This window comes from Ranitomeya imitator, chromosome 1 (assembly GCF_032444005.1).
Source record: "Ranitomeya imitator isolate aRanImi1 chromosome 1, aRanImi1.pri, whole genome shotgun sequence".
Lineage (NCBI taxonomy): Eukaryota > Metazoa > Chordata > Amphibia > Anura > Dendrobatidae > Ranitomeya > Ranitomeya imitator.
In genome coordinates this window covers 435,474,042-435,486,538 of record NC_091282.1, presented here as the reverse complement: position 1 = coordinate 435,486,538, position 12,497 = coordinate 435,474,042, and the positions used below count along the sequence as shown (strand labels likewise).

General features: G+C 45.6%; 1 protein-coding gene across 2 annotated transcripts in view; it reads left to right on the top strand.

Annotated features, from left to right (window-relative positions):
* The window catches only part of TJP2 (tight junction protein 2), a 180,351-nt gene that overhangs the window by 39,322 nt on the left and 128,532 nt on the right, over positions 1–12,497 (top strand). The window contains exon 2 of one of the 2 annotated variants that reach the window (XM_069763654.1): positions 2,583–2,703. Coding sequence is in view for 1 of the 2 variants with exons in the window: in XM_069763665.1 (XP_069619766.1) it covers positions 10,411–10,506 (96 nt within the window). In the remaining variant the exon portion in view is untranslated. Of the gene's footprint in view, positions 1–2,582; positions 2,704–10,336; positions 10,507–12,497 lie in introns of those variants that run through there. The other variant, XM_069763665.1, reaches the window with a different exon arrangement.

Here is a 12,497-nt window from a genome sequence, read left to right as displayed (position 1 = left end):
TAGAATGTATCAGTTGTCAAGTTCTCTTTAACGCCCAAAGAAGTTAATGGGCGTTAGGGTAACGCTGTTGTACAACGAGGTATGTTGTCTCTGCAACTCTGGCGTAGCGCCCACAGCGCAGCTCACTTAGTTATATGGATGCTTGTTCCTGAATACACTTTTAATAGCTTTCCGTTTGGCCGGCAGCTATGTTGCTGGATTCTCCTATACACAGAAGCACTCGCTTCATGAAGGACTTCTGTGTCCTCAATGAGAGAGCCGCTATCAGACGTCTCTGGCAGTGGCTCTCTCTAAGGCTACTTTCACATTAGCGTCGGTACGGGGCCGTCGTGCTGCGTCGGCCTGACGTACCGACGCATCCTGTGCAAGCACCGCACAACGGGGGCAGCGGATTCATTTTTCCAGCGCATCTGCTGCCCCATTGTGAGTTGCGGGGAGGAGGGGGTGGAGTTCCAGCCGCGCATGCGCGGTCGGAAATGGCGGACACAACGGAGCAAAAAACGTTACATGTAACTTTTTTGCTGCCGACGGTCCACCACAACACGGCGCGACCGTCGCACGACGGTTGCGATGTGTGGCAAAGCGTCGCAATGCGTCGCTAATGTTAGTCAATGGAGAAAAAACGCATCCTGCAAGCAATTTTGCAGGATGCGTTTTTTCTCCTAAACGACGTATTGCGACGTGCAGTGCACAACGCTAGTGTGAAAGTAGCCTAAGGCTGCCGTCACACTATCAGTATTTGGTCAGTATTTTACAGCAGTATTTGTAAGCCAAAACCAGGAGTGGGTGATAAATACAGAAGTGGTGCATATGTTTCTATTATATTTTTCCTCTAATTGTTCCACTCCTGGTTTTGGCTTACAAATACTGAGGTAAAATAGCCTTAGGAACAATTGTATCAGCAGTTTGAAATAGACATGCCGAATCCTTCTGTTGGGGGAGAGTCGAGGGTCCTTACATCATTTTACTGTTGGCTAAAGCTATTGGGATTGGCTGCTTCAGTCTTATGTGTATGGGGGCCTTAACTATCATTTATTTCTATGGGAGATATGCAAACAGTTGTGCTCGGTTGCTTTCATAACCCTCGCCTTTCGTGACGGGGACATAATAGCACTTGCGGTTTCAGCCATGAAACGCAGATATGAGAATAACCTTTTTAAACAATGGCACTATTATTGTTTCCTCATTTACGAGGCTACTATATAAAATGGATAAAACAGAATACAAATATTTTACAGCTTTAAAATGCTGCGTAATATGTTGTCGCTATAGAAGTAAAAAATATTATTATAGCTACTTTAGAAAAACATAAAATGTTAAAATTGGGTGATTTTGATTGATCAACAAATTAAATGGTTTCAATATGTCATAAAAAATTTATTTTTTTGGGCTGGGCACACTTTTCATATTTTTACATAGTTATAGCTCAGTGGTTAGCACTATAGTCTTGCAGCCCTAAGGTCCTGGGTTCAAATCCCACCATCCCCGTGTTTGTGTGGGTTTCCTCCCACTCTCTTTAGACATGTGATAGGGAATTTAGATTATGAGCCCCAATGGGGACAATGATCATAATTAGAGATGAGCGAATATACTCGTTGCTCAGGGGTCCTCCGAGTATTTTTTTAGTGCTCGGAGATTTAGTTTTCATCGCCGCAGCTGAATGATTTACAGCTATTAGCCAGGCTGAGTACATGTGGGGGTTGCCTGGTTGCTAGGGAATCCCCACATGTAATCAAGCAGGCTAGTAGCTGTAAATCATTCAGCTGCCAGAATGAAAACTAAGGCTATGTGCACACGTTGCGGATTAGGCTTAGGAATTTCTGGTGCGGATTCTGCCTCTCCTGGCAGAAAACGCATCTGCGGATTTGTCGCGTTTTTTTGTGCTGTTCCGCAGCGTTTTTTGTGCGTTTTTGCTGAGGTTTTCTTGCGGATTTGCTGCGTTTTTTACCCCTGCGGTTTTCTATAATAGAATGGGTACAAAAACGCTGCAGATTCACAAAAAAGAAGTGACATGCTACTTCTTTTAAACCGCAGCGTTTCCGCAGCGGATTTTCCGCAAAGTTTTTTTTTTCTCATTGATTTCATTGTACTGTAAATCAGTTGCAGATCTGCAGCGTTTCTGCACCTCAAAAAACGCTGCAGATCCGCAGAGAATCCGCAAAGTGTGCACATACCCTAAATCTCCAAGCACTCATAAATACTCGGAGACCACCCGAGCAACAAGTATACTCGCTCATCACTAATCATAATGTCTGTAAAGAGCTGTGGGATTAATGGTGCTATATAAGTAAATTAATATAGTACATTTATTTAAAATAGTGTAAAATATATTTAATGCCTGAAATGATTTCTAGTATGTGTTTCGATTGACCTTCATGTAATTGAATCCTAAGAATATTTCCTTATCACTCCAAATCAGTCAGCAATGTGCATTTTGGCGTCAATGTCACACACAAAAATAAATCTAATGTGACAATAATTTCATTAACGAGAAGCTACAATGCATCTTGCAAGAAAAATGACTCCACTTCATCCAATAATGGGTTGTACTTTTATAAACAGACACATTTCTTTCTCTGCAGGCAAAGAAGCACTGTACTACCTAGTGCTTGTGAGTGGTACGCAAACCCACACTGGAACCCTCCACCGAAGAAGGCCACTAGGTCAAGGCACAAGATATTGCACAGTAGATCACTTCACCAGGTATGTGACAGCTTGGAAATTGGGCTGAAAATGGTGTAGTAATTAGTGATGAGCGAACGTGCTCGGAAAAGGTGTTATATGAGCATGCTCTGTGACCTGGGCAAAGGTCAGCGAACAGGAAGGGGAGGAGGCGAGCTGTGACAACTGTGACTGCTACAGTTCTGTATTATTTGAATAAAGATGCTGTGTCTTATTATATTCTCACAGGTCATAATAATAATAATGACTACTATTGAAAAGTGTTCTTTATTAAACAGGAAGTATGAGGATGCATTCATACATATCAGAATTCTTGTTGGTTTTCATAAGGAAAATCCACAGTGGCATACAGCAGCAACAAATTGGATGACATTTGAATAAAGCTCATCCATGTACTCCGGAAATTTTTCACTCAGAAATTGACCTGCATTGCACTTTTTTTCAAATCAGCAGGATATGTATTTTTATAGCAGATATACCAGCAATAAAAATGACCAAAGACCAAGTAGACAGCAGTAAATAATCTTTATTGAAACATATATCACAAACGTAAAAACATGTACAAAAAATGAGGCAGCAAACAGTAAGGCAGAAGGTGGGAATACCTGGACATCTATATGTACAGTCATGGCCGAAAGTGTTGGCACCCTTGAAATTATTCCAGAAAATTAAGTATTTCTCACAGAAAATTATTGCATTTATACATGTTTTGTTATACACTTTTATTTCCTTTGTTTGTATTGGAACAACAACAAAAAGAGGGGAAAAAAGGCAAATTGGACATAATTTCACATCAAACCCCAAAAATGGTCCAGACAAAATAAATTGTTGGCACCCTCAACCTAATATTTGGTTGCACACCCTTTGGAATAAATATCTGCAATCAATCGCTTCTTACACCTCGAACCTGGAATTTAGGACCACTCTTCTTTGGCAAACTGCTCCAGGTCTCTCATATTTGAAGGGTGCCTTCTCCCATCAGCAATTCTAAGATCTCTCCACAGGTGTTCAATGGGATTTAGAACTGGAGTCATTGCTGACCACCTCAGAACTCTCCAATGCTTTGTTTCCATCCATTTTTGGGTGCTTCTTGAAGTATAATATGGGGTCATTGTCCTGCTGGAAGACCCATAACCTAGGATGAAACACCAACTTTCTGACGTTGGTCACTACATTGCGACCGCAAATCCTTTGGTAATTTTCAGATTTCATGATGCCTTGTAGATAGTCAAGTCACCCAGCGCCAGAGACAGCAAGACAAACCGCAAAATATCTTTGAACCTCCACCATATTTGACTGTAGGTTCTGTGTTTTTTTTTTCTTTGTAGGCCTCATTCGGTTTTCGGTATTCAGTAGAATTACATGCTTTACCAAAATGCTCTACCTTAGTCTCATCTATCCACAAGACGTTTTCCTTTTAGGATTCTGGCTTACACACGTACATTTTGGCAAACTTCAGTCTAGCTTTTTTATGTCTCTGTGTCAGCAGTGTTGTCCTCCTGGGTCTTCTGCAATAGTGTTTCATTTCATTGAAATGTCGACTGATAGTTCACGTGGATTTTGGTTCTCAAGTCCTCAGACATGTCTCTTCTCTTTCTTTTCTCCATGCTTAGTGAGGCACACACAATGCAAAGATTGAGTCAACTTCTCCCCTTTATCTAGCTCCAGATGAGATTTTCATATTGTCCACAACTGTTACTTGCCACATGTGAGTTTGAAAAAGCATCACATGCTTCAAGTAATAATTGTTTACCCACAATTTTAGAAAGGTGTCAACAATTTTTCAAGACCATTTTGGGGGTTTCATGTGAAATTATGTCCAATTTGCCTTTTTTTCTCTGTTTTTTTATGTTGTTCCAATACAAACAAAATAATTTAACGTGTGTAACAAAACATGTGTAATTGCAAGAATTTCTGGGGGAAATACTTAATTTTCTGGAACAATTTCAAGGGTGCCAACACTTTTGGTCATGATTGTATATCTCTCAGGCGATGGACGCTGCGGGGAGTGAGTGCAGCCCTATCTTCCGGTGATGTCACTTATGAGACTTCTCTCAAATGAAACGTCACAGGAAGTACAGTAAAAAAAAAAACACATTTAGAGATTAGGTAAAAAGGGAGAAGTGTGGGGTGCTGTGTAATAAACATGGTTATGATGCAAGTATAGATAGTATGAAAATACATTTTAGGTGCTGGACCACCCCTTTATCCTAGACTAAACAGGGCGGGCAATCACCCAAAGAACAAGCTAAACACTAGTTTGTTTAGTGAAATGGTCTTTTGGTTTGGATTAAAAGGAATCTGACATCAAGTTTTTTCTACTTTCATCTGAGAGAATCATAATGTAGGAAAAAATTACACTGATTCCAACGATGTATCACTTAATTTACTGGGTGCAGCAGTAGTGACACAATCAGAGTTTTTAGATGAAGCATGCAGCAGAGCTCAGAAAGCTAACCTTGCCCACACCACCGCTTTCTGTGTACATTGTCTATTGACAGTAAGATGCTTATCAGACAAGGGGGAGTGGTTAGACCAGGACTCAGAAGAGCATCAGTTTAGGCAGTGATAATCTCCTGGTGATAAAACATTCATTATATGGAAATAACAGCACACAGCCTAATAAAGTGACGCATCCCTGAAATCTGAGTATCAGCCCCTACCTCATGCTGCCCTCAGATTACATAGCAAAAACCTGCTGACATAATCCCTTTTAGGATCATTATTTTCAGCAGTGCATCATTGTGTATAAACAGGACCTGTGTGCTGCTAAAGGTACCTTCACACTCAGCGACGCTGCAGCGATACCGACAACGATGTCGATCGCTGCAGCGTCGCTGTTTGGTTGCTGGAGAGCTGTCACACAGACAGCTCTACAGCGACCAACGATGCCGGTAACCAGGGTAAACATCGGGTTACTAAGCACAGGGCCGCGCTTAGTAACTCGATGTTTACCCTGGTTACCATGGTAAAAGTAAAAAAAACAAACACTACATACTTACCTTCCGCTGTCTGTCCCCGGCGCTGTGCTACTCTGCACTGGCTGTGAGCACAGCGGCCGGAAAGCAGAGCGGTGACGTCACCACTCTGCTTTCCGGCTGGCCGGCGCTCACAGCCAGTGCAGGAGGAGTGCAGAGCACAGCGCCGGGGACAGACAGCGGAAGGTAAGTATGTAGTGTTTGTTTTTTTTAACTTTTACGCTGGTAACCAGGGTAAACATCGGGTTACTAAGCGCGGCCCTGCGCTTAGTAACCCGATGTTTACCCTGGTTACCAGTGAAGACATCGCTGGATTGGCGTCACACACGCCGATTCAGCGATGTCTGCAGGGAGTCCAGCGACCAAATAAAGTTCTGGACTTTCTGCAGCGACCAACGACATCACAGCAGGATCCTGATCGCTGCTGCGTGTCAAACTGAACGATATCGCTAGCCAGGACGCTGCAACGTCACGGATCGCTAGCGATATCGTTCAGTGTGAAGGTACCTTAAGAGCGAACGGAATGATCTATTACTGATAGTTCAGTGCACATCTGAAGCAGAGTCTGCCTGCAAACATGAGAGCGATTGATGGTCATTTAACACTTCATATTACATCACGTAAATGAGCCTCTCAACTTTTTTGCAGATTTTCACCATTGGGCTAAAGCTAAAATCTGCAAAAAAACAAAACAAAACTCATTTGTTGCTTATTTGGCTGCAGAATGTTCATGGATCTACAGCAAAATCCACAAGTCCAAAGAATATTAAAAATTAAAATTCAACAATACCCAAAATTATTTAAAAAAAAAAAAAAAAAACACTCAGGGCCTGATTCGTCATTTGTGTTTTTTTTTTTAAATCACTTTTTTTTTGCCTTGTGATATTCGCTTTTTCTTTGTGCAAAAATCTTCAAAATGGCACACATGGCTCACGAAAGTTAAAGAAATGCTTTGATGTTTTTTGAGACTTTTTAAACACAAAAAGTCGCATGTTTCACAAAATGATGCAACATTTGGGTAACATTTTCTCCATGAGCCTGTGAGCTCAGAGGCGATGTCGCTGAAATCCGATGCATTCTCTGTTGCTGGATTTGGGCAAAACGCCTCTTACGTGCGCAGTAAGGGTATGTGCACACGTTGCGGATTCTCTGCGTTTTTTGCGGTGCAGAAACGCTGCAGATGCGCAATTGATTTACAGTACAATGTAAATCAATGAGAGAAAAAAAATGCTGTGCACACTTTGCGGAAAATTCGCTGCGGAAACGCTGCGGTTTAAAAGAAGTAGCATGTAACTTCTTTTTTGTGAATCTGCAGCGTTTTTGTACCCATTCCATTATAGAAAACCGCAGGGGTAAAAACCGCAGCAAATCCGCAAGAAAACCGCAGCAAAAACGCACAAAAAATGCTGCGGAACCGCACAAAAAAACGCGACAAATCCGCAGGTGCGTTTTCTGCCAGGAGAGGCAGAAACCGCACCAGAAATTCCTAAGCCTAATCCGCAACGTGTGCACATAGCGTAAGCGTCTGAAGGCCGAGGTGTGTAAAAGTATACACCTGTGGCTCCAGCGACACAGCATGCACAGGATTTCAACAGGATGACCATAAGGAAAGCTGTAACACCCAAATGACTATCGACAATGTATTTTCATACAATTATGCTCTTTTTATAGGTCTTTATTATGGACACTAGGGGTCAGCTTAATATGCTTAGAATTCTGACGTCAGACTCCCGTTAATGCTTAATACAGCGCCTCTCGGGGGCACCATATGGCTTTCCAATGTGAATGAGGCTGTAGTCTACTTTCTTAACACTACAGCTCGAGGGTTGTGAAATGTTCGGACATATTTTAACATAAGAGGTTATAAAAGAGTACTGAGGCTCAAACTGCAAATTCCTTAAATGCAATAGTAATCCCATCACTGTATTTGAAATGAATGACCATCCCTTCTGATAGTTTGATAGTAGGTCAATTAACATTATAAAGCTAAGACTAGCATTAATAAAAATCCAGACGTGCTTCATCCACTGTAAAGCATAGCCTTACATACAGGAAACCTCTGGATTTTAAATGGAATCTAAAGCATAATCTAGAGATCTCGGAAGATTAATGCCGATGTAGGCCATGTAGGGCGGGCTTACTTAATCTGCACATTGGCACGCACTGATTAAATCAATAGACTTTCAAAACTGATTACTGTCTGACTGCTGGGAACTAAAGAATCGTAAAATATCTTATTTTCCACACAGTTGGATAGCTTGGGGTTAGTAGGTCATGCTTCAGTCTAATGGCCGATCCACCTCTCAGTAAGAAAACAGGCTAGCTCTATTATAGTATTTTCATGCTAAAGGGAATGTGTCATCAGAAAATGAGCCATTGTGTATATTAGTTTTATATGTTAAAGCCACTGTCACCAGGTTTTTGATATTTAATTTGAGAGCAGCATAATGTAGGAGCAGAAATCCTTATTCCATTGATGTGTCACTTACTAGGCTGCTTGCTGTAGTTTTGATAAAAATCACTTTTATCAGCAGGAGATTATCACTAGCTGTCCCATGCCATGTAGTCCTCCTGCTCAGTGGAACCTCATCCCCACCACTGATTAGCAGCTTTCCGCCAATGTACAGTGTGCGTGGAGTTTTACAGCAATCAGCATTCAAAGAACTGCTAAATCTGCAGCAGAGAATATGACTATTTTATCAAAAGAACAGCAAGCAGCCCAGTATGTGATACATCGCTGGAATCAAAGTCTCTGTCACTAGACCATGGTACTCCCAGATAACAACCCGGTGACAGATTCCCTTTAAATATATATTTTTAATAGATAGTGGCCACTGGGCCCTATGCTATACTTACACTTAGGCCGGGGTCACACTTGTGTGTGGAATGCTAGAAACTCGCACGAGTCTCTCACATCAATACCCGGCACTCGGGACCGGAGCGTGCAGCTGCATAGAAATACAACGCAGACGCACACTCCGGTCCCGAGTGCCGGGTATTGATGCGCGAGTTTCTCGCATTGCGCACGTGTGACCCCGGCCTTACTGTTTACATGAAACTTTTCAGCAGTCTCATTATCGTCACAGAGATTACAATGAGAGGTAATACATCTATAGATAGCGGACAAAATCCACCATTCACAATAGTTGGTGATCACAGGTCACTTCCTCCCTTGTTTTGCCAGACTAAAGCGTTCTAAGAATACGCTTACATACAAACAAATAGGGTGTGAGTCAGTCTATTGCTGCTAATGACCATGTGTCCAACAGGAAGTAGGAGACTAATAGACTATATCACAGTCCATATTACACCTAGGATGCAAGGATACACTGTCTAGGCAGTTTACAATGCATCTTTATTCAAACCATTGAAACACAGGGTATCACGACACACTCAGACCTCCAGACTGGCAACCCCTGCCAGCGACTTCTGGAAAATTCTTTTACTTTCCCTCATTGCTTGACTGTAGCGTTGATACATTGTAGTCGTATCTACTCTAACAATAGAAGACCAACCGACCATTCACCCATTCTGGAGCCTGAAGGGTTATTAACCCTCAATGATTGCAGCCATGCCACCAGGACACTTGATGGACAACTATGGATCAGCATGGTTTCTGCCTAAGGGCTTGTCCAGCACTATTAGATATTTTTTCCTACGGGCCTACAACCTAAGGCTGTATTCACACATTGCGTTTTTGCTGCTTTTTTTTTTCTGCAGGCAAAACCTGATGTCTTGGTGGGAAAGAAGCTGTAGAGATAAAATCCGATTTTTTTTTCTTGCGGTTTTGGCACGCTAGATTTGTCTCTCGTGCATACTGATGAAGTTTAGTGTTTTATAAAATAATAAAACTCCTATTCTATAGCATCGGGTGTCGCTGTATTTTTTGTGCTAAAACCTGATACCTGCGTTTTTTCATCACCCATTCAAGTAATGGGTGAAAAATGCTGAAAAAAAACCGCTGAAAGAAGTGACATGCTCCATTGTGCAAAAAACATACACTACATAAAAGACTGCTGACACAAAACCCAATGTGTGCGCGTGAGATTACTGAACTCTCATAGGCTTTGCTGGTACTGTAAAAAGCGGCTGAAAATTAGCATCAAACGCAACAAAAACGCCCTGTGTGAACTTACCCTGTAAAACCCGAAAAAGAAATGCCGTAATTGCCACCTTCCATTGGGGAAAAAAACAAACAAATCAAAATGCCGCATATCCCCCAAAATGCCAGCCCGCCAGGCAGAGAACAAGCCCTGGCACGGATACATAGCAGACACTGCCCCGTCACAGTGTGGCCCAGTTCTTCTGCTCAGCTAGCTGTGGGGCTAGTGCTGCTGATGAATGGACCCTGTGCCCAGGACACTGCAGGGTGCAATCTCCCCTCCCTCCTTGTTTGCTTTGAAACTTCCAGCTTGTAGTTGCAGCACTTCGAATAAACCATTCCTCCGGACAGGTGAGCACACTTTGGATGATCCTCACACGTTTCCTATAGTTTGCCTGCAGCCCCAGCCTGAGCTCAGGTGCAGCTTGTGGCGCTGGAGTGGCAGTGTGAGCCGAGAGCTACAGCGCAAGCAGCGCTCACACCATGCGCAGTGGCTGCGACCTTTCCCCCCTGTAGGTAATGGTAGGGGCCACTGGAAGCTTGCCCCAGGGGAGTCTACACTTGGCTGCGAGGGGTCGGCAGTGCTGTGTGCGGTGCACGGGGACAGGTTGTGCTGTGAGGAGGACTGCGGCACATGCAGCACTGAACATGAGAGGAGACCGGTTCCTTCAGCAGCCGCCACAGAGCCACAGCAAGAACCTGTCCGCATGGCTGGGAGTGAGTACCCGGATGGCAAGGAGTGAGGTGAGCAGCCCGTGCCCGCAGGTGTCAGCCGGCAGGAGGGGGTGGGGGCTGAAACTTGGCGAAACTTTCCAGCCCTCCGCAGGGAGCCAGCTCTGGAAACTGCTGATCCCAGGTGACCTGGTGGAAGGATGGCTGGAGGTGCTGATAGCCGCCTGTCAGGGCAGAGGTTCTGCTGTATGGTAGGTGCTGATAGCCACCGCTCAGGGCAGAGGTTCTGCTGTATGGTAGGTGCTGATAGCCGCCTGTCAGGGCAGAGGTTCTGCTGTATGGTAGGTGCTGATAGCCACCGCTCAGGGCAGAGGTTCTGCTGTATGGTAGGTGCTGATAGCCGCCTGTCAGGGCAGAGGTTCTGCTGTAGGGTAGGTGCTGATAGCCACCGCTCAGGGCAGAGGTTCTGCTGTATGGTAGGTGCTGGTAGCCACCGCTCAGGGCAGAGGTTCTGCTGTATGGTAGGTGCTGGTAGCCACCGCTCAGGGCAGAGGTTCTGCTGTATGGTAGGTGCTGATTGCCAGCGCTCAGGGCAGAGGTTCTGCTGTAGGGTAGGTGCTGGTAGCCACCGCTCAGGGCAGAGGTTCTGCTGTATGGTAGGTGCTGGTAGCCACCGCTCAGGGCAGAGGTTCTGCTGTATGGTAGGTGCTGATTGCCAGCGCTCAGGGCAGAGGTTCTGCTGTAGGGTAGGTGCTGGTAGCCACCGCTCAGGGCAGAGGTTCTGCTGTATGGTAGGTGCTGGTAGCCACCGCTCAGGGCAGAGGTTCTGCTGTATGGTAGGTGCTGGTAGCCACCGCTCAGGGCAGAGGTTCTGCTGTATGGTAGGTGCTGATTGCCAGCGCTCAGGGCAGAGGTTCTGCTGTAGGGTAGGTGCTGGTAGCCACCGCTCAGGGCAGAGGTTCTGCTGTATGGTAGGTGCTGGTAGCCACCGCTCAGGGCAGAGGTTCTGCTGTATGGTAGGTGCTGATTGCCACCGCTCAGGGCAGAGGTTCTGCTGTAGGGTAGGTGCTGATTGCCACCGCTCAGGGCAGAGGTTCTGCTGTAGGGTAGGTGCTGGTAGCCGCCACTCAGGGCAGAGGTTCTGCTGTATGGTAGGTGCTGATTGCCACCGCTCAGGGCAGAGGTTCTGCTGTAGGGTAGGTGCTGGTAGCCACCGCTCAGGGCAGAGGTTCTGCTGTATGGTAGGTGCTGGTAGCCACCGCTCAGGGCAGAGGTTCTGCTGTATGGTAGGTGCTGATTGCCAGCGCTCAGGGCAGAGGTTCTGCTGTAGGGTAGGTGCTGGTAGCCACCGCTCAGGGCAGAGGTTCTGCTGTATGGTAGGTGCTGGTAGCCACCGCTCAGGGCAGAGGTTCTGCTGTATGGTAGGTGCTGGTAGCCACCGCTCAGGGCAGAGGTTCTGCTGTATGGTAGGTGCTGATTGCCAGCGCTCAGGGCAGAGGTTCTGCTGTAGGGTAGGTGCTGGTAGCCACCGCTCAGGGCAGAGGTTCTGCTGTATGGTAGGTGCTGGTAGCCACCGCTCAGGGCAGAGGTTCTGCTGTATGGTAGGTGCTGATTGCCACCGCTCAGGGCAGAGGTTCTGCTGTAGGGTAGGTGCTGATTGCCACCGCTCAGGGCAGAGGTTCTGCTGTAGGGTAGGTGCTGGTAGCCGCCACTCAGGGCAGAGGTTCTGCTGTATGGTAGGTGCTGATTGCCACCGCTCAGGGCAGAGGTTCTGCTGTATGGTAGGTGCTGATTGCCACCGCTCAGGGCAGAGGTTCTGCTGTAGGGTAGGTGCTGGTAGCCACCGCTCAGGGCAGAGGTTCTGCTGTACACTAGGTGCTGATAGCCACCGCTCAGGGCAGAGGTTCTGCTGTAGGGTAGGTGCTGATAGCCACCGCTCAGGGCAGAGGTTCCGTTGTATGGTAGGTGCTGATTGCCACCGCTCAGGGCAGAGGTTCCGCTGTAGGGTAGGTGCTGGTAGCCACCGCTCAGGGCAGAGGTTCTGCTGTACACTAGGTGCTGAT